At 44.7% G+C, this 23126-nt stretch overlaps 2 protein-coding genes across 2 annotated transcripts in view; both read right to left on the bottom strand.

Annotated features, from left to right (window-relative positions):
- LOC130173594 (uncharacterized) overlaps positions 1 to 23126 on the bottom strand; it is a 100350-nt gene that overhangs the window by 7632 nt on the left and 69592 nt on the right. The window contains exons 2-3 of the mRNA XM_056383000.1: positions 11608 to 11721; positions 10696 to 10806 (exon numbers count right to left, since the gene is read on the bottom strand). Coding sequence (XP_056238975.1) covers positions 10696 to 10806; positions 11608 to 11721 — 225 coding nt within the window. The remainder of the gene's footprint in view (positions 1 to 10695; positions 10807 to 11607; positions 11722 to 23126) is intronic.
- Positions 16161 to 20354, bottom strand: egr1 (early growth response 1). Its single transcript, XM_056382999.1, has 2 exons — positions 19627 to 20354; positions 16161 to 18746 (listed from the first exon to the last, which is right to left on the bottom strand). Exons 1-2 carry the CDS (start codon positions 19835 to 19837, stop codon positions 17419 to 17421), a joined length of 1539 nt encoding a protein of 512 aa, XP_056238974.1. The 5' UTR covers positions 19838 to 20354; the 3' UTR covers positions 16161 to 17418.

The raw sequence follows: 23126 nt of genomic DNA, 5'->3' as shown, positions 1-23126 counted from the left end.
GAGTTTGTCCATGCCACGGAAAAACACTGATAGATAGATAGATAGATAGATAGATAGATAGATAGATAGATAGATAGATAGATAGATAGATAGATAGATAGATAGATAGATAGATAGATAGATAGATAGATAGATAGAAGTTGCTGCAGCCAAGCATATGTCAAGCATGCATGAACACACACATACACCATAATCACAGATGTCCTTGGTTTTCATCAAAGCCCCTAATTTTCCCTGTTCACGTCTTATAAGCCCGCCCCCATCTCAGTCTCTCACAGCGCACCTGCACTCAATATGAGCCCCCTGCCCTCCCCAACACAACACACACACACACACACACACACACACACACACACACACACACACACACACACACACACACACACACACACACACACACACTGCAGGACCTGCTCATGTGTTCCTAAGTGGTCCTCAGCCCCGTCACCACTCTGTGTCATGTGTCCACCAACAGGCTTTACACATGAGCGCCCCTCCTTCACCACCCTGCACTCTTTCATTCAACCTGGAATTTCATTACAACAGGATATCCTGAACATTTTACATTTCCTTCAGTTGTGCAGCAGATGTGCTCGACTGGCACAAAGTGAAAGAGAAAGAGAGAGAGAGAGAGGGCTGGAAATGCTCTCAGTGAATCAATGAAAAAAAAAAAAACCCAGCTACTAGTTCACATCCATGTTTTCCTCTTTTCTCTTCATGTCAGCTCGCATGCCTGTTCACTTCCACTCTGCCGCATCCCTAAGGTGACGGCTGGCTTGGGCTACCGTGGCTCATGCCTAAAGGCTACGGGGCGAATGGGCCTGCTGTCCTCAGAGGTTTGTGGCAAGCGGCCCTCCCTCCCCATTGATTCTGACCAAACCTCAACGGCATGTTTCTTTGATGAGTTCTGTCTAGATTAGTTAGCGTGAGTTACTCTCCATCTTGATCAAAGTTATCTCCTATGCCGAGGAACAAGGAGAGACACTCTCTTGAGAACCACTGAAAGGACCATTTGGTGTTAACATCTGGTGAAAGCCAAGATTTCCTTTCACATACTGTGGAATCTGAGAAATTCTTGTTTCTATCATACAAATTTGATCTCTCTTAAAATCTGGGAACACACACACACACACACACACACAAGCTTGCACACGATCCCAACCCCTTTACACTCTACTTAAAATATCATTTGTTTACACCCCCCACCAAAAAGTCCCGATGTACTGGAATGCGCAAGGAAAAGCACACTGAAGCCCAAGTGTGTTTGTAACCCTATAAATAAAGGTGGTGGTGGCGAGTGTGGTTGACCATAATTACACAGGCCCTGTTAAAGCTGAGGCGCGCTCTCTGTCTGTCTGTCTGTCTGTCTGTCTGTCTGTCTGTCTGCTGGTCCCCTTACCACTCGTGGCCACTCCCATCCACATACAAACACACATATGAATGGGGGTGCGCGCGCACACACACACACACACACACACATGCACACATACACACACACACACACACACACTAGATGGGACGTGGGTCAAAAATGTTGTTTTTCTACATCTGTCTGGACTTTTAAAACCCTGCGAGTGCTGACAGTCAATTACATAATTTAAGTATTGAAACAAACACATTTTTTTGGCTTCTATTTTTTTTCTTTACAGTTGTACAGCCTAATAGAGCCACTTGTGTTTTGTGTGTCATACTCTTATTTGTTTTTCTAATGCGTGTGTTAATGGTTGATTAGAGAACATTAAGTTATTGATTAAGCTTTTAATCCTCTGGTTGGAGAAACTGAGTTTTCATGTCTTGAGTGGACACGTTAACCCAGCTGCTCAATGAATGTTGAGTTTCCATAACCTTGTAACTGAACTACACCCCCACCCCACCCACCCCAATGCAAAAAAGCTGCATTCTGTCAAACCCGATTAGAGTGGCAAGAGTCTCTGTTTTTAGTCCTTTTTTGCTATGTGTATTTTCATCTCTGTGGCGCGCATGTTCACATGCTCCATCTGGCCGCTGTGAAACGAAGTTCACAGCATTAGAGTTGAGATGTAAACACACATTCACACAGTGTTCTCTTTCTCGCTAAGCTGCAGAGACAGACATTTACCAAACTGTGCTGTATGTCGCGTATCTGTACCAGCCAAGAGTGGTTTAACAGTGTGTGTGTGTGTGTGTGTGTGTGTGTGTGTGTGTGTGTGTGTGTGTGTGTGTGTGTGAGAATGTGCACCTGCATGTGTGTGTATGTGTCTATGTGCACACAAGCAGAAACGTGCATGTACATCAGCCAAGATTTTCTTTCTTACACATGGAGCGGAGCTGCTTTAAGCAGCCAGAATAACGCTGCAAATTCTATACTCTCTGCCGCACGGTACAATTTGTTCCAAAGCTCTTGCCTTGCTGTACAAATCACAGCCAGGCAGCCAACTATAGCTAGCTCAGTCTATTACCATCAACAGGCCAACTGCCAAATAAGAAACACATCCAACAGTTTTAATACCTTGTTTTCACACAAGCAGTTTTTCACTCCAGCTTATAAAAGCCAAATGACAATAACAATAGCATGTACAAGAAAACCAGCCTTCTTTTGGTGTCAGCTAAAGTCTTCTTAAAGCTGGTGTTATTGTAGCCAACCAATGGTCTCTGTTCCCCCACCCTCTTTGTCCTCTTGTGGTTTGGCACGGGAAGCGTGCGGTCTGGGCAGGGTAAGACTGGATAGATAGAGCACGGTCAATGTTAGATGTTTTAATGTCATTTCTTTACACAGTACAATGTGAATACAATGCCTGGTCCAGTTTTCCTATTGTGCAGGGAAAAAAAACAGTCACACGTTTTCCTTTGCTTTGGGATTCATACACACTGAATGTTTGAGAGTTGGACGGTTTCCCCCACAGTGGGCAAGGATGGAAATTGCTGAAAAGCATCAGGTTAGTGTGATTACTTTCCCTTCATCTCTCTGGTCCATTTATCTCAGAGGTACTCCTGAGCAGAACAGCAGTAATGTATTTTAATGCACCTCTACATGATAAAAGTTGACTGGCTGCTGCTACATGTGCCACACTTCAATATTCATCTCCCCACATTTCGAAGTCTTCCTATGCACCACTGGGCCTCGTAGCATTAAACATTCAGGAGAAACAAATGAAAGGCTCTCTTAAAAGCTCTAACCAACTGGCTTTTACTAGCTTACCAAGCTGCATTCGAATAAAAACCAAGACTAAGTGGTCTAGACAGCAGGAAATCCAACTTTGAAAGAATACAACAACTAAAGTTAAATGCTTTCCCCTTTGGTGGTGGGGAATGCATTGTAGTGTACCATATATATACTCATTTGGTTTATTGCTTGCAGAAATTGAATTGGTGCCACAGAGATGCAATATTCAGATCTTAAGGGGGCTGGTGGAGAGAGGCCGGTCGGCCATAAAGACAGATGAGTGAAGGATGGAAATTTTGCGGAGCTTTTGATGAACGAGATGTATCATCACATACTTTAACTGTCTCCAACACTCAACATCAACTCCACTTATCTCAAACAGGGGCAGTGATAAATTTCACATGGGAAATGTGGAAAAATATGAAATTCCTCACTGGTTTCAGTTTTAAAATGACATTAGTGTTGGACAGTAAATCAACAGCATCCAGAGCAGTCTGTCTCTCCATCTGTCTGTGTGCACGTCTGTCTGTCTGTTTCCACCTGGTGTCCTCTAGGTGTCACTAGAGATGTTTATGGACCAGACAAGGCCATTAACTGGAGTGTGTGTCCACGTGTGTGTGTGTGTGTGTTTGTGTGCGTGCGTGCGCGCGCGTTTGTGCGTGAAAAAGTGAAGCTGCAGCTTCTCCTGTGCACTGACAGCCTCAATCCAGTTGCCGTGGTGATATCCTCTCCCAGGTGCATCAGTCTCACACACACACACACACACACACACACACACACACACACACACACACACACACACACACACACACACACAGCTTCTCATTCTCTCTTAAACACATACACACGAAGGGACACACACCTCTGTCTCTCAAGACTCGGCTCCGCTTCCTCACATGCCTCGACACCCACAACTGGCTGTTTGTGCCCTTCCCTCCAGTAGCTTAGACAACCATCATTAACACCAGCGTCCCCGTGCTGCGCTGGTGTTAGCTCCTCCGTGCCACTCTCTCTCCCTGCACCGTGCACCCCGCTTTTCTGCAGGTGTCCAACCCATCCCACCCCCCACCCACCGCGCACTCGCTAATGAGAGTGAAAATGAGAACAATGGGGAGAGGAGCGCGGGGCCCGCAGCTCATCTGGGCTCCGTTGATCTTGTTAATTGCGTCCGTGGACGCGCTCCGCTCCCTTTGAAGTGTGTCTGAAGAGCCCGCTTCAGAGACTGGCAATTACCGCACATCATGTAATTGCTGCAAGACAGGCAGCCATATGAGAGAACTCATGTTACTGTATGTGTGTGAGTACATGTGGACAATGTGTGTGTGTGTGTGTGTGTGTGTGTGTGTGTGTGTGAGAGAGAGAGAGAGGGAGAGAGACACAGAGAAAGAGTCTGAAGATGGTGATGTCTTCCAAGGTGTAGTAACAGCATGTCAGATAAGGTTCTGTCAAACCACAACACCTTCATAACAAAATCTCAGCAGCTTTGATGCTTCAGACAGCTGCATTTTGTAAAATGACTACTTACAACTTTTTTTAAAATCAATTTGCACGCATCAAAAGAAATTCTTCTGCATTGGAATTCAATTAATCTGTTTATTCTCACAAAGTGCCATGGCTGTGGTTTTAAGAGGAGACGTCCATGGCCTGTTTACATCCTCCACTTGTGCTTATAAATGCTTCGAGGTCAGTGGAGCTCTGTGATTCTTTGTGGTGAGAGTCTTGTTGTGTCTATTCAAAGGCCATGTAAATTCCCCTTCTATGAGTTTTATTCCTTGCCTTTGTAGACTGAAACACACAACGTTTGCTGTAGTTTCCCTCTGCCATGTCAGGCGTGTTTTTTGACTAAGCAGGCATGGTAGAGGCTGATTTCAGAACTGTTAGCCAATCACTTTTAGAAGGCATCAAATCACAGGAAGAAGTCATGTAATAGATATGATCGAGATCTCAGTCCTAAAAACAGACATCCTGTTGGTATATGAGCATTTACAGCCTGATTATGAAGATGCTGAAGTATTGTGCATGAACAAGCAGCACAGTGTACTGGTGAAAGAGAAGTGGATGGATTGCCCTCCCTCTTTCACAATCAAATCAATGCCAAATAAAATGCTTCCCTCTGTCATCACAGACTTTCTGTTTTATGCACTCGCACATATCTGGAATTTATACCACTCATCTCTATTCTACATAGTCCGTTGCCCATAATTCATCAGATAAGCCATCTACATCAGTGGTCCATACATGTGCATGTGACACATGTTTACAGTAGAGGTAAAGGCAGAAAGAAAACCAGAAATCAAGTTCCTGGAGCCATGAGGCAAACAGAAAATGCACAATTGAGAAATATTATGTTGAACATGGTCTCTGATTTGAATATAAAAAATAGGACAGACAGGCGAAACAACACAGAAACCTTGGAAAGATCGACATCTTATGTAATCCTGTTGATACGAACAATCATTGACTTATAAAATCATTATGCAGATTCACTGTTAGAGGCAAGAATTAACTAATTTTCCACTTTATTGTGTAGACTCCTGCCCCGAGAGTGTTTACTAAATGAATTCATATATTTCAATAAATGGGGAACAGAGTCTATCTATCTATCTATCTATTTATCTATCTATCTATCTATCTATCTATCTATCTATCTATCAGTGACTCTGTACTCTGCTGTAATGCATTTCTGAAGAAAAAAGCCCACTGTTCTGTACAAAAGACCCAGCTGATATACACTCCCAACCTGCTCTGACCTGCAAAGCCTCTCACTCGCCCTCCTTTGCCATAAATCAGATAATGTTACAGTAGCATGCCGCTGTGCTTTGTGAGGGATACAGAAACTGCGAGGCAACCCTGTGCTCCCACTCCCACGTCTGAATACAATTGAAAGTGGTACAGATGAAATGTACCACTCGGGGCTAACTGCAGCTGTAAGATAAATACTGTGCCACATACTGCTGTGGTGCCAGACAGGGATTTGTCTCTGTGTGATAGACCACAAGTGCGCACGCTTTCAAATGCACACACACATACCATGTTGTGTGTGTGTGTGTTCACCCCTTATATTTAGGCATACACTGTACAATAAAGGTTGTAACTGACAGAGGAAGTGATGGAGGAATAAGAACACCTGTTCGTCCCCCGTGTAACAGTGTGTAAATATTGTTTTCCTTCTTTTGGAACAATAAAACCATTTCAGCACAGGTTTGTAGGTCAGTGCTCCACCATTCACTTGTTATCTACAATCAGATAAATACAACAGCTACATGCATGGACTTAGAGAGAAATCTATGTCCATCTAATAGTTGTTGAGACATTTCAGTGGTGGACTGAACCACCGGCATGACTAAAGCCTATTTCCTCCAGGCCATTGATGCCAGCCTTGGACTGATATCAGCTCAAAGTAAAGTGGACCTGGCCAATTATCAACTATATGAACACCTGGGTGTCATGATTGGTTATGCAACATTGGATACACACACTCTAATTGTAAAGTTTGAAGTTTGAGTAGTTTCCATTAAAACTAGAGAAGATTGTTGTCCACAAGGTGCCAGGTTTGTCTTTATGTCCTTATATAGCTGACTGTCTCAAATGTGTTAGAGCCTCAACAAGACTCAAGGTACAGTGTAGCCCTCACATGAACTTCAGAGGTGTGTCTCAAAACAAGTTCTGCCAGACAGCACTACAGGTGGGCGGCAACTCTGTCAGAAATGTCTTCTAAAATTATGTTATATACAGTTTGCACACATGTTCCACCCTGAGCTGTGGTGTTAAAATACATTTACTAGTCTGTAAAACAGGCCAACATATGACTGGAGAGAGCAGGATGAGGTTAATTGCTCCATCAACACAACAGGTTCTCCTGGGATATTCTCTAGATACACAGAACACATACACCATACTGTAGATAGATTAAATGTTTTGACTGTGTACTAACACACTGTATTCATTTGCAAGTGGATGGACCAGCATAAAATAATGTAAACACACACGCACGCACGCAGACACACACACACACACACACACACACACACACACACACACACACACACACACACACACACACACACACACACACACACACACACACACACACACACACCAAGCAAGAGGGCAAGGAAAAAAAGGATTGCACTAAGGCAGCTTGCCGAAGGGCAGCCGTCCAAAAGAGTGGGAGAGAGGGAGAGAGACAGACACACAGAGAAAAAACAAGGGGGGAGAGAGAGAGAGAGAGAGAGCGAGAGAGAGAGAGAGAGGGCAGGAAAGTCCTTACATAGCCCACAGGAAGAGCTGTGTCAGGGCAGGAAGCTCCTTTTTTGGGCATGGAGGTTTCCTGGCTGGCTAGAAGACTGACATTTCCTCTGCTGGCTGGCTTCTGGAGAAGGGATCACATGAAGGCTTGAGGGAGGCTGCAGGGGTGGTGGTGGTGGGCCGCCAGTCGGGCTGGGCTGGGCCCGCTCTCTGGTTTCAGCTCCTGCGCTCCCTCCCTTTCCCTGTCTCTGCTCCGCTCTTTGTGCAGCCTGCAGCTAGTGGTTTGTTGCTGTAGCAGACACTTCACAGGCCAGCACTCATTCTCCGCAATAATGACATACAGTACCCCACTGTGCAGCCTTTAATGTAACACGACACATGTTGCTCTATTTGCATAGTGATGCATCCACTGTACGGATCATAAGGAGTTAGAGACAGCATGGTGAACATGTGGATTCCATCTGCATGTAACTACTTATAGCTATGACAGTTGTTACGATGAGTTTGATTTCATTATGACTCTCATGTGTCTTCACTTTTAGTCCGTTTTCATCCAGTTGAGGCTTTTGGAAGTCAGTTTGTCCACTTCTTGGTCCAGACTGAAACAATTATTGGATGAATATTGTTGTGGAATCTTGTACAGACATTCATGGACGAGGATAGGATGACTCCTAATGACTTTGGTGATCTCCTGACTTTACTTCTAGCGCCACCATGGGATTGACATTTATGGTTTTGAGTGAAAAGCGTCCACAACTTACGGATAGTCATGAAATTTGATACAGACTTTCATGTTTCTGACGGGATTCCATGCAATAAGTATTGCAGATCTTCTGGCTTTAGCACCATCATCAGCTCAAAACTGAATTTCCCCAACATTTTGCTTGTGTGTGTTTGCTTAAGCTAAAGGTTTCTACTTCAAATGATCAGGTACTGTACAATTGTTTTGGCTTGACTGATTCATTAGTTAATGGAAACTGTTCTCTTGCTTCCCTATTATGTGTTCAGTTCTGAAAACATTGTGGTGATGGAAAATTATTTACATTTTTCCCTTTAAAGGGCTTGCTTATATTTTGAGCACTGACTTCAAAGTGCATCCTGTTTCCACTGAGCTCTTCTCACTTAGTCTATCTTTAGTGATGCTGCTGACCTGTTAGCTCTCCCCCCAACTTTGATTTTTCTGAAGCCGTGAAAAAGGGTGCCAAAAACTCAAACCCAGACACTTTTCTGTCAATGGCTGAAACCTTGTTGTGGGCTCATGCTTCATTGCTTATTGATCAGCCATCTGTGCATTTGTGTTGACAATGAACTTAAACTTGCTCCCAGTCAGACAGGCTAACAGACAGACAGATACACAGACAGATGTTTCCTGGTAAACAGCAAAAGCTCCAATCAGACATAAATCTGTTAAGTGACAAGTTAAGTCCTGCACCTGCTCTCTCTCTTTCTCACATGCACACATGCACAGACACACGCACAGACACACACACACACTAAGGAAAAGTGTGAGACTGAGGAAAAGGAATTTCAAATGGGTAGAGAGAGGATGGACAGTAGACAGGGAGCAGGGTGTAAAGTACAGCCAGAGACACAAACAATCACATATAAATAAATATAATAATAAATAATATAATAAATAAACAAATAAAGTGCGCGCACACACATACACACACACTGACATCCGCACCTCAACCTGAGGTGCACACGCCCGCATTTTTCCTGCTGTCATGTCTCCCTGGATGATGACCTCATAATACTCAGCAGAGGAGCAGCGGCAGTACACCCCTGCTCCTTCATAGCATCACCAGCATGTCTGGAGAGGTGCTGGTGGTTTTTGCGGCTGCCACGGAAAATGTGTGTGTCTGCGTGTGTGCGAGACGGAACACGTGGATGTGAAGAGAAATGTGTATTACAACTCAATGAATATGTTCAGCGCAAACAAAGGGAAAAGTCAACTGGGGGAATGTTAAAGTGCACACATCAACTGAGGAAGATGGACGAGGTGTATTTGGGAACCACGCAGCGGGTAAACAACCATTCATTTATCTGCAATTTCTCCTCATTTTACTGTTTTAGAGAAAGAGAGAAAATCTCATTCTCATCCTCACAGCAGCTTTTAGCCCGCTGGTCTGGATAGAATAACAGAAAAGAGCTGGGGTCATTACTCACAATGGAGGACTCTATTAAGCGGCAGTGTACAGAGCTAAATGCACACACATAGACTCACACCCTGAGGTGTAGAGAGAGCAGACTGAAGTGCGAGAGCATGCATGTGTACGGGTCAAATGTGTGGCCCTCTGTGTGTGTGAATTGTACTTAATGGCAGGGATATTTCTGAGCTGTAAAAAAAAACACACACACACACACACACACACACACACACACACACACACACACGCAATCTACGTGCACTCTTTGTAATCTAGCACCATTACTGGCGGCTTCATGTACATTAGAGGATGAAAATGATGGAGGGCAGGAGGAGATAGGGCCGCTGAAGGGGTAATTTCACTGAGGGGGCATCTGAGGTATTTATAGCCAAACGATTGAAGCGTTGAAAGCGTACCGAGTTCATGATCTGATCATAGATGTATCCTAATGGAAACAGGACAGCCGGGATACAGTAATGTACAGCTTACACCGAGCTGGATGTTTGAGTCTACCATATAGAAAACTTTGCTCACCTTGTCAAAGCATTTCAGCAATGAGCCAAAATTTTCCCAGGTTAAGGTTGGGTTATAGCTGTGGTCAACGCTCATGACTTCACTCTGGCAGTAATAACCTGTCAACTGTTTCACATTAGGAAGCGTAAAAGCCTACATACACACTTGACAGAACTGACAGATACTGACATGCCACTGCAAGCATTCACAGGCCCTAAATGAGGACCTAACGGTGTGGATGTGACAGAGATGTGGCTGTGCTCAGCTCGCCACAGCACACCATGCTTACTGTTAACTAGCTGCTAGGGAGGCAGACGAGCAGAGACGGACAGAGAAAGAAAGAGGAGAACAGGATGGAGATTTATGTCTTTAGAAATCAGCAGGAAATTTGTTTTCTCTAAAAGACACGTTCAGCACTTACATAAATATAAATAAATGGGCTTCCTTGCTTTCTTGCAACGAGTTAGATTGATTAGAGGAGATTTATACCACTACAATAAATATGAAGCAGTGGAATTTGTTACCTTTGAACAGACCCAGGCTAGCTGTTTCCCCCTGTTTGCAGTCTTTTGCGCTAAGCTACGCTAACCAGCAACTGGTGGTATCTTGATATATACTGTTAAAGTAAGCATTTGTACTCACGCATGTGTTCCTGAGTGTGTGCATGTGTTGGTGGACAACAGAAGCTCCCAGCAGGTATCCCGGCCTCTTCCACCCTCCTGCTCCCCAGGCGCAGCACACTGATGACATCAGCTGGTGTAAAAGTGGCCATTAGTTCCACCTCATCACTGTGGGACAAATATAGCTGCACAAGGCTTTCATCAAATGAGGAGGACAGCTGTAGTGAGGGGGCGGGAAAAAGAAACCTGGCCAGATGATGATACACATTCACCTTACCCCCCCCCCCCAAATTCTCACTTCTCCCACTCCCTCGTGATCACACTGTCACCCCTGAGACTGATAACACCTTACGGCTGCAGCATATAAGCGCATGTGGCATAGACAGCTCACACAAACACACACACACACACCTACACACACACACACACACACACACACACACACACACACACACACACACACACACACACACACACACACACACACACACACACACACACACACACCTGTTTACCTGATTCTACATTCTATCCACACAGGATTTTCCATTTTTTTTGTATGTGATTATGTCTCAGCCTTTAAATGAGGCTTAGCAGGAGCCGGATGACAAGCGCTGCTTTTGTAATACCTGGTGCTGCGTTATGAAAGCACGGCAGCCCCTGCACACAGTTCCATTGTCAGTTTAAGTCAAAACTATAAAACATAAAAAAAATAGATGTCTCTTTCCACCACTGTTAGTCCTGATTCTATCATCCTCGGCTCTGAAACCAGTGTTTTTTGTTCTATTTTCCCTTCACTATTTATCAACTCATTCCACAGGTATTACCTAATAAGTGGGTTAGGGATTATTAAGGGGAGTGCATGGACGAAATACACTGGAGGAGATTAAGTTATGGTCAATGGCAATGTACTGTGGAAAAGCAGTGCACTTACAGCGTGTTTGTGTGCGATTGCGGTGCTTCTCAGGAACAGGTGGCTGCGGCGTCGGATCAGACACCTGGCCTCCGCCTTTTGAATGACAGGTGGTGAAGTCACTGCAGGGCACATCTGGAGGGTGGGGGGGAGAGAGACACAGATTTTCTATTAGGCCTCGGTCTCTCGCTCAGCTTTTGATGTTTCAGGGAGTAAGACACAGGATCTGATCATGGGAAAGGGTTAGTTGTAATAATGCCTCACATGAAAATATGCAAATGCCTCAATGGCCAGGAACACGCAAATAAAAGCCTGGCCACATTTCGTAGATTTGGTTTGAGTTATATTCAGCCACAAAGCCTGCAGACACACAAACATACTCGCAGCACTGTAGCTCTCACCTCTAATCTGGGTTGTTGTGACAACTAGGTGGTTGTTTTGAACTCTTGAACTGCAGTTCAAGCAAAACCAGTGACCCTGAAATGCATCCCTACTGCTTCATTCAGAATAAAATGGGTCATTGAAACAGGCAAATGTATGAGAAAAAAAAAGCAGGACAAGCTATCAGTGATAGTTCAGGGCAGTGCAGCACTCTACTAATCTACTACCACTCTGATCTCATAAATTATTGTGAGCCAGTTCAGTAATTCACACTAGTCTCTCTGGAGACTTAGTTTATTATTATTATTATTCTTGGTTTAAATTATTGTTATTCAGGAATTGAGGTCTTGTACAGTGCCATCAGGAGCCTGTGAGGTCCATGTGCTGCAGAGCATGTATCTGTCTGATGAAAACAGACAAGTCTCTGAGAGGCATGACTGCATTTATTTACCCAGTCTCAGAGACCCCGCTCAGGGATTGCATATGATAGTCAGACTCGCAGACAGAAAAGAAAACAACTGGAGCCCACTTACTAGCCTTGACACATAAAGACTTATGAGGGCCTGTTTGCATTTCAGAGCCACCCAGGTGCCTTTTGTAAAGCTGTAGTGTACTTGATGCTGAGTTGAAGAGGTGTCATATCTGGAGGTACTTAAGCATGCACTGTTTTGTTGTCTGTTCAAAGCCATGTACTTCAAACAGGCATGCCTTATTAAGTAGAGCTAAAGTTGCCAGGACACCTGTAGATTTATTGTGGAAGTGATATGTCAAAAATCTCTTTTGTGTGCCACAAATAATTTCAAAGATTCTTGTGAGTTGTGCTGCTCTTACATCTCGTGCTTTTTGAACAGGTAAGCAGGTTACACACATGCAGAAGATTCACACATCTTAACCCAGAAAAGGGGAACAAATTCGTTGTTGATTATCTGTTATTTGCTCGTGTGTCTTTTTAGGTGCAAACCTGTTGTTTCAGGGTGAGTGGAGCTGTTTTACATTTACAAGAGCAAGAATATAGACGGACATTTAGTTCAGGTGTGTTGTACTTACGCTTTTTGACTGACTTTCAGCCTGCGATATGCCAAACACGTTTCCTGAACACTGTGTAAATGTTGCAATCTACCTGAAATGTACCTGTGAGGAGGCAGGAAATCAAGCAGTTTAAATATAACCTACTTATCCCAAAAGGCTCAACAGGTGTCGAGTGCAAGAGGCAGAACAGGAGAAAGCACCTGACGAGTGTCTCAGCTTTCCCTATTGGCAAGATAAGAAAACCATCCCAGCGAGGCAGAGTGAGGCTCTGAACATGAGATCAATGGAGCATATTTAAAAGACATTAGAGAGCAGTCCTCCTGTCACATTCCTGTAATAAAGTACAGGAATCTAGCCTTCCAGCATACAGTACCGTGTGCCTGTGAAGGCGATTCTCCTGTGTCTTTCCTCCCGTGCCTAATCTCCATGTGGAGATGAAGGATGGAGGATGGCCAGTGATGTCTACGTGTTAAGCTGGGCTCTGGGTTGTCCTACCCGACACTGGGCTCTCCCCAGCGGCCTGGGATATGTCAAGGGGCGAGGGCAGAGGAGAACGGATTGCTGCCGGCCCCGGAGCCCCTCATTCACTCTCTAACTTGCTCACATTAAAGGGAACTCTAATCACTGCGGGGACTTGGCCAATGATGTGCTTATCAAACGGCATATTTCAAAAAGGCATCTTAAAAGGCCCGAGGGCGAAGAGGCAATAAGAGCACATTTGTATGTGGATGAAAGGGAAAAGTGTAGACAGACCTTGCATCAGAATACAGCGGGGGGAGATCATTAGCATCTCCAGCAAAATATGCACTACCAGAGTGGGAGAGAGACGTAGAGACAGAGAGGGAGAGAGGTGGTCGTGGGATGGTGTTGGAGGGCTGAGGGAGAGAGAATGGTTCTTTTTGCCATTTGTCCTTTTTTGTTTTACACAGTTCCCAAAAAGAATAAGAGAACAAATACATTTTTGAACAAAGGCAGGGCTCTTGAAGTGGAAACCCATTGGGGGGCGTGAGGTGGCTCCGTTGTGGGTTGCAACAGAGTGAAGCCACAACGCAACTACACTCCCAACTCCTATCGCGCTCCTCTCACACCTCCCAGAACAGAACAGGCCCAGTGCTTTGATATGCTCGAACGAGCCCTGAATCAGAGGATGTGATGGGCAACACAATTCCCTCGTACTTTGAGGGATACTGGCCGTCTGTCTTTCTAGCATTTTGGTTATGGACTGTGACGAACCCGAGCCGCAGCCTCCCCTGGGTAACCAACACTGGCTCAAATACTGTCTGTTAACACGAGAAAGGGCTGAGAGAAGCACAGTCTGTGGTTTTCACATTGAGTAAAAGACTTTCCTAAAAGCATGGTAGTCTGAGAAAGTTCAGATGCAAAAGCTACTGAACGGCTCTTGATTTGCAGCCAGGGACCAAAATAATGTTGTAAACAATGACAGGAAATGACAGATTTCAGGATTTTAAGCCACACAAGGAGGTTTGAGATTTGCCCAAAAAAGCTGGATGTTCTTCTGAGTGGAGAGCATTATTATTTAAACACGATGATGATTTAACTCGGCATAGAGATCAACCACAGTGCTGATTTGCGTTTGAGTGATTTGCCGTAGTAGATCCTCTTATGTGTGTGTATTTCGGTTATTTATTAAATTGTGGCAATGGTGTAGATTTCATCCAAGAAAATGGACCATTGTTAAACTTCCTCTGCTATTTTCTGCTGCCGTTTGCATTATCATCTGGGAGTGTTTAGATGTTCTCAAAACAGACACACACAGCACATTGTGTCAGCAGATGAGAGGGTGGTGTCCAGGTAGATCTGTTTCATGGGGACACTGAGCTTTAACCAAGGAAAAACAGACCAGAGCGACGGTTGCTAACGTAGCAAATTTCACACAATTACACACTTCGCACATCACCGCAGCAGCGTGCAGACACACAGCAGGAAACAACTACATCAGTCAGTCTATAGGCAGTCACTGTGCGTATTGTACACAGATGTCTGCATACATGTGCGCACAAAAAACACACACACACACACACCGATCTAGACACACACAACTCATCAAGCCCAATTTAGAAAGTCAATTTGGGATCAAGAGACCAATTATCTTAATTATTTTCCCTTTTCCTCCATCACTTGCCTCTACTTGTTTTCCTGCTTTCTATTTTAGCTGTGTTTGCATTTGTGAGTATTTTGGTTAGTGCATTTCACAACACAAAATTACTCCAAAGCTTCGAGAGAAAAACTTCTTGTCTACATAGGCTAAAAAACCAAGCTGTTTTATTTTCATACTCAAACATGTAGCAAGAATTCCTTGCCTAGGGAGCAGTAGCAGATGAATAATGATGGTGCGACGAAGCTGTTATTATATTCTGCTTGAAAAACCAAAAGAAACAGCAGTTAAACCTTCAGGGCCAGTCTGTTCAGCTGCACCCATGCAACAATTCAGCCTAACCTACACGGATATTGCCCAATTGTGTGCTACAGCTCATTCACTACAAGGTGACAGCATCTCGCCGTTTGTGGAAAAGAAGGTAATTATCGGGTGATGGATTTCACCTGCACCCTGTGAAAATAACCCTGTGCATGTCTAAGCGGTTTAAAATATCTCTCTCCAGAAATCATTTCTCTAACAGCACACAGAAGAAGAAAAATATATATTTTTGCCACTTTGCTTAAAGATCAAATTGCTGGAAGTCTGTGTACTCAACAGCAAGGGCCAGTGTGTATCATAAAATCTCAAATGAATTGGAAATTTAGATAAGCTTAATATCTTCAAGAGCATGTTGGATCTAGATAAGAATTCCTCATCTTCAGTGTTTATAGGCATGGGAGTCATGCGTTAGTGTTATCATTAATACAGGGTTCAGTTTGAGAGCAGTGATTGAAACGGAGAGTTTTCACAAGATTAGATTCCGCAAATTTTCCTCAAATTAAAAGATGGCTCTCTTGTGATGTGGAGTTGTGATTCAAATCCAATAAAAATCTGCACAAAATTAACACATAAGATGATGGAATATGATGTTCATGTATGAGGGATGCACATGACGAAATGAAGGGTAGGATGTAATGTAATGAGGATTTGTCTGTATAAAACGGTGTGAAGCACCAATGGAAATATTTGAAAAATACAGAAGTCGAATAAATTATGAAAACAAATATACATATATATTCATATTTTTATTTATATTTCATTTCTGGGAGGATATCTTGTACACCAAATATCCCATTGGCAGTTAAGCGCATTCAATGTGTTTATAAGCCAGAAACAGTCACTTGTTTTAACAAACACAAATACAAAAGAAAGATAACCACAAAATAATGAACTGCATGTATATAACATACAAAAGAATCCCATGCCTACTCAGTAGGTAACTTCAACATTCCAGCTCTTGAAGATGTGGATATTTACATTTAAGTTTTACAAAAATATACTTTATAATTTTTCTCCTTTTTTGCTTACATTCTAATGAAATGAAGCGGTGCCCTCATAGCTCGTCCCTTTTCCTCCCTCTGAGTATGACTTACATTCTGTAACAAAAATATTCCCTCAACCCTTAAGGCGAGATGCAGTGCATCCTCTCTCGCGCGCAGCCGAGTCACAACATCAGCAAGGCTTCACAAAAGGCACCAAATAACGGGAGCGTTTGTCTTGTTTAGTTTTTTTTTTTTTCTTTTCTCTATTTTTCCATATAACCGAGCGATATGTCACATGTGAGAAAGAGAGAAAGAGATAGTACCAGTGGATGATATTTACAAACAGAAACTAACATCACTCTTACTCATGCTTGAATACTTAAGTGCTTTTTTTCAAACAATGTCAAAACGTATCACAGCATCATCACTACATAATAGAGAAAGTATGTAGAAAATATGGCCCTGCTCACTTCAAATAATACAATGCAAATATGCAAATAATTTTTCACATCAATGGTACCAAAGAATGATAAAAACGAAACATGGCACATGTACAATATACATATATGGTAGCTTATGTATATTATTCAATGTCTTTTGTACTGTATGAGTGCCTGCAAGGGCGAACGTGCCTTAGCACCACAACTGCTGGAAATCTGTTTGTCTCTTGGTTCTTGTGTAGCTAACAGTAGAGACCCGTCAGTGCCGGTTTCTGCTCTCTATCTGTTGAGTCCCTTATGCATTTGAAGTGCTGCATTTGTTTTACAGAGACAGAAAAAAATCCCTTTTCATCTTCTATTGTCTTTGCCCAGTCCTTGACATGTGTCTTTTTCTCTCTTTCAGGTAAATCTCAAGATTCACCTAACACTGCACAGGGAGCAGACAGAAAAGTGCTTTTTGGAGGGAAAAAGTCTTTTGATGCTGATTTCTTTCCCCTCAAAGAACCTTAAGGAAGGAGAGGTGCGGCGAGACCATAAAAAAGTTTTTTCTATTTGCTCTTTCTTAGCAGATCTCGATTGTCCTTGGGGAGAGAGTGGTCTGCATGTCTGATAGCGGGGTGGGGACGGGGGAGCTGTAGATGTTGGAGGCGACTGAGGAAGGGAAGGACGAGGCGACCTGGGACTGAAAGGTGCTGGACATGGACACTGATGGGTAGGTGGTGGCCACCGACGGAGACGGATAGGAAGTGTGGACAGGAGAGGAGTAGCAGGAGGTCACTGGAGAGGGGTAAGAAGACACTGGAGAAGGGTAAGAGGTGATGGGAGAGGGATAGCTGGAGGCAGGTGAAGCCGCTGATACGGGTGCTGCTGTCACCACCACTGCTCCTGCCTTCTCTGCTTTCTTGTCCTTCTGCCGTAGGTGGATCTTTGTGTGCCTCTTCCTCTCGTCACTGCGGGCAAATTTGCGTCCACAGATTTCGCAGGCGAAGGGCTTCTCACCCGTGTGAGTGCGAATGTGTGTTGTCAGGTGGTCGCTGCGGCTGAAGTTGCGCATGCAGATGCGGCACTGGAAGGGTTTCTGGCCCGTGTGGATGCGGATGTGACGTGTCAGCTCATCTGAGCGCGAGAAGCGACGATCGCAGGTCTCCACTGGGCAGGCGTAGGGCCTCTCGTGTGGGGGTGTCTTGCTCGGCCGGGTGGGGTACTTGCGCATACGGCTGGGCTTAATTAGCTGGGACTGGTAGACACTCTTTAAGTCCTGGGAACCAGTCTGGGTGGCAAAGGCCTTGATGGTGGACAGAGGAGTCAGGGAGGGCTGGCTTGACTGACTCTGAAAGGGCTTTTGATCAGGGGGCACCAGGCTGATCTCTCCCTGCTGCTGAGGGAAGAGGTAGTCAGGAATCATGGGCACAGGAAAGCTAGTGCTGCAGGTCTTGCCGTTGGGGTAGGCAGGAGGAGGGTACTGCACTGCTCCGGCCGAACTGGGAAAAGCCTGGCCCTGGTCTGGGAAGATGTCAGAGTTGGGACTGGAGTAGGTCGGGGCGGCTGAGTAGATGGGGTTGGGCTCGCTGTGGTGAATTGAGGAACTGAGACTGGAGCTCTGAGATGAGGAAGAGGTAGAAGAGGAGGAAGTGGAAGAGGACGGGACTGATGAAGAGGAGGACGAGGTGGTCTGCGAGGAGACAGAGGAAGAGCTGGAGCAGGGAGCAACATTGCTCATCAGACCAGTGAACAGGCCCAAGATGGGTTCTGCCCAGAGACTGTTGCTGCAGGTGGTGGCGGGCTCCAGGGTGAAACGGCCTGTGTAAGAGATGGGGGGCAGCCTCTGGGTGGGGTAGGTCTGCTCCGCCACTGGCTTCTCACAGTTGAAGGGGATATCAGGTAATGTATCTGCAGGGAGCACAGAGAAAGGAGAGACATTAATCAAACTGTCAATATCCAGAGGGAGGGAGAGGGGGGAATCCTGCCAAAGCGCTGGACAGTGTGTCACCCCTCTTCTCTGTGACAGATCAGTCAGGTGCCCACGCAAAGAAACCCCCTCCAACTAAACTCTTTCCCCCTCAACTCTCAAACTGTCTCTCCCAAACATCAACAAGAGCTGCGCTGCAACCTTTCTAGACTCGCATTTTCCTCTGCTCACACTCTCTCGATCTTTCTTTCATGCTTTCTGTCTTCCTGTCTTGCTCTCACACACCACACACACTTGCATTCTTGAAGCCCATCACAGAGCCCAAGGCAATTGATTACCGAAACTGCAGTTCAGCTGGTTTTAGGAATGCAATTTGAATTGAGCTGTAGGAGTGTCTAGGGGCATGCGGTGACTGAGCAGTGTTTAAGTCCTCTGAGAGTCGATAGGGATATAGAGCTATCGATAAATAAATGAAGTCATATGTTTTTTTTTTTTAATTTCCCTGTTTTTGTTTGTTTATTGTATTAACGGATTATGTCCAGCCGGCTAAAATTCAAATTTACTTGTGGTCTGCATTTCCACTTTGACTATAAAATTTCCGACCACATGCCATGATAAAACAAATGAATATACACTTCTAACAAAAAAAATCTTAACGTGTCAGCTGTGGTTTTATGGTCAGTAAATAATGTGAATCAATAGTACACACAAAAATATAACTAAAAATTCAATTTATACAGCTGTTGAGTTCTCATAAATCTTCTCTGGGTTTAGTGTAGCTCAGCAGATGTGATCTAATCTTTAGTTCAGCTTAACATGCAGCACAGACAACCAGGGGCAAAAAAAATCTTCATTTCTTACCTCCAGCAAGGTGGTCATACTGGTCTCCTGGCTCCCCGGAGCCAAAGCCTGCACCTTCGGGTGCGGAGGCAGTGAGGAAGGGGGTCCCTGCAGAGGTGAGCATCATCACCTCCTCCAGCTTGGGGTAGTTATCCATGGGGGAGTGAGGGAAGCTCAGAGGTTCTGAGATCGGCAGGGCTGGCAGGATCATCTCGGTCTTGGCTGCAGCCATCCTCTGCTGGTGCTGTAGCTACAGTGCTGAGGCTGCGCTGGTAGCTGGTGAAGAGTGCAGGGAGGCTGGGTGCACGCTGGCAGAGTGGTGCCTCGCAGGAGGAGGGAATCACTTAGCCCAGCTCAGGGAGCGCTGTACACTTCTGCTGATGCCGAGGAAGATGCTGTTTTCTGTCTTGCTCCTCGACTCTCGTTCTCCAGAAGTCCTGTTGTTTTCCTTTTGCTCTCAGAGATGAGTAAAGATCCACTTGTCTTTTCAGAAAAAATCAAAAGTGTCCTTTATACTCATTCCCTAAGATTCATCTAAATGAATCAACAGATTAACCTTGTTTTTTTTTCTCTGTATTAAATGGCTTATCCAATCAGGTTTTGACCTTATTGGATGGATGTTGTTTTGAATTGACTTTTTACTTTTGGTGTGATATTTCTCAGTCAGGGAGTTCGCTGTGTTTCTCTATCTATCTCTGCTCTAACAGTTGCTCTTGTGGGCTCTCAGGGCTCTCTCTGAGCTGAGAGGTTTCCCCGCTCTTTATATACCCTCCTGCCGTGACGTAGATGTCCATATTTGGAGCGGAGGAAGCCCATATTTAGGCACTGCAGTGGAGGACACATGACGCTGGCCTGGGGGGAAAGCAGAGAGGAGAGACTTTATATTAAGCTCTCGCAGTAAATTGCGAAGACAACGCCGCTCTTCCTCTATCCCGAATCAATGTATCTTCATAGCAGAGCAGCTCCGCGAGACAGCAGCATAATTCTTGCTCTCTCCCCGTCGTACCATAGATTTGATTTGGATTTCCCATCTGTGCAGCAGGCTGCTGCCGGAAAGCTCGGCTCCGCCGTGCCTTATAAGGTCGTGACTACATAAGGACCTATTCCGGTGGGTTTCCATTTCCCTGTCCTTATTTGGAACTTCCTGAGGCAGCTCTGATCGCTGCTTGGCAGTGAATGAGAGGCTGGAGTGCAAATCATGTAAAGCGCTCACAATAACTAATGTCAGCAGCAGAATCCTGTTTCTGTGTTTTAACGCACAAGCTTCAGCTGCACTATTAGACTGAGAGAGGGTGTGCAACAGACACACTGTGTAACGTTTATTTATTTTCTCTTAATGGTAAAACATTTAAGGCTGTCTACCCTGTGCGGTGAACTAGAAAACGAAAAAATGTTTTAACCACAAATTCAACTATTTTCTGCAGCTTGTTTATACACATTCATTTCATGAAAACAACATCCAACTTGGTCTAAAAGGTGACTTTATTCTTTCTTTATTTTAGCCTGGAACATAATTTGCATGCAGTGTTATGGCTGGAAGCACATTGCCAAGTATTTCTATGGGCTTACAGGGATTATTGATTAAGAATAATTGGCCGATATGTTAAATTGATTTTGACATTGGATATAACCTGGATATAAGCGAGGGTATTTCTAAAGCTGCGCTTAAAAATATAAGACCATACAAACTCTGCTGGGTGGTAGCAAACTTCCTCTAAATTAACTTTGCATCTCTCTGGCTGTGTCATTGATTAATGGGAACAGATAGCCGCGGGTTGCTGACGAGGTGCGGGGCGATCCGTCTAATTGAGGGGTGTCCCCGGCTCAATATTCGGGGAATCTCTCTGCCACTCAGAGGCCTAATGGGCCGCATTAACAACGCTGTGCACAGCTGCCAGGACGCCTGCGGGATACCAATGTTTCCCCCGGCTGCTGCAGCTTCGGCTGGCGCGCCAGCACTCCTCGTTGGATGCTGACGGGAAATCAATGTGTTTCCCTTGGTGCTGACTGGATCTATATGCGAGCAACCTCATTGGGAAACATCGTGGGCAGGACACTTTGAGGTGGCCCGAGAGAGAGAGAGAGAGAGAGAGAGAGAGAGAGAGAGAGAGAGAGAGAGAGAAAGAGAGAGAAAGAGAGATGCTGGTGCCTTAGAGAGGCCAGAGCAGGTGAGACTCCCCCCTCTTCATTGGATAGACTCAAGGTCTACTTACTGAATACCAGAGCTCTCAGACCATGCTTAAGCTGCCCTTCATCTCCAGGTGTTGGTACCACAATGATATAATCACAAGGATAGATAGATAGATAGATAGATAGATAGATAGATAGATAGATAGATAGATAGATAGATAGATAGATTCTTATGGTAACAAAAAATATATATAAGACATAAGGTATGTACACACAGTAGGTTTTTTGTCTTTACTGGATTGCATTCTCTCGCAGGCGTTTCCCATTCAGCCTCTGGCAAATCTCTCTGTTTACCCCTATTAGACTGATAGCAAAATTCTGTCATATATTATGGATGATCTGGAGCAGAGGCTCCTTCACAAAATCCAAATAAGCCTGAAGTAGAGGGCGCAGCTGGAGAATGTGTAATGTTGTTTATTCATACAGTCAGATACATATAAATGATCCAATCTAATCACCTTTGAAGGTATGTGGCACTGCAGCGGCGTTGTGTTTTAGGAGGGAAATGGTGCTCCCACCACACAAACACACTTTTAAAACTTGAGTTTACATTTTGTTTTTCAGCAAGAGAGAAGTTGCCACACCTCTGCAGGCCTGTTTCTGTGAGAAGAAAAAAAAAGACCAGAAGACAGGCCACGATGATGGTGAATTATATAAAGTGGCTGTAACTGTGTGGTGAGGTGATGATACCATATCCAACCTCCTGTCTGCATCTACCGTTGCTGTCATGCATCAGTTACCATGGTCGATAAATTTGTGGCAAAGCAAAGAAGAAAGAGCAGAGAAAGCAGATGAGAGAACTCATCATCTGATGACAATGTAATAAAATCAGGTTAGGGAAAACTCTCAGAAAAGTAATAAAGTAATAAAGATGATAAACAGTTCACAGTGGCTGTTTGGGCCTCCCTTCACTCTGATGCACGGAGGGGGTGGAAGCCAGATGCTGTAAGGGCAGGGAAAGGAGAATTAGTCTGTGGGTGTGTGGATGTAGATGCTTATGATGAGTGTGCACGGTTGCATGTTTGTGTGCGCGCATGTTTGGGTCAGCCAGTTCATTCTCCTCGGTGTGTTCCCCATTGCTACCCACACAAACCAGCCAGAGGAGTCCTCGCCTGATGAAACACCAACATGCTGCCAGCCAGAGAGAAAGAAAGGCTCTCCCATTTACCTACGCAGCCACCACGCCCCTGTTCACACACACACACACACACACACACACACACACACACACACACACACACACACACACACACGCACGCACACACACACGCACGCACACACACACTGCACGAGCACTGGTTAATATTTAATCAGGCTCCAATCTGCCACGG

The sequence above is a fragment of the Seriola aureovittata genome, chromosome 8 (genome assembly GCF_021018895.1).
Source record: "Seriola aureovittata isolate HTS-2021-v1 ecotype China chromosome 8, ASM2101889v1, whole genome shotgun sequence".
NCBI lineage: Eukaryota > Metazoa > Chordata > Actinopteri > Carangiformes > Carangidae > Seriola > Seriola aureovittata.
This window is presented reverse-complemented; position numbering and strand designations above follow the sequence as displayed.

Excerpts from the sequence above, each read along its gene's own strand:
- egr1 (XM_056382999.1), bottom strand. The coding sequence starts at position 19,837 with ATGGCTGCAGCCAAGACCGAGATGATCCTGCCAGCCCTGCCGATCTCA. Across the intron at positions 18,747-19,626 it reads GTATGACCACCTTGCTGGAG|ATACATTACCTGATATCCCC; the intron begins GTAAGAAATGAA and ends TGCTCCCTGCAG.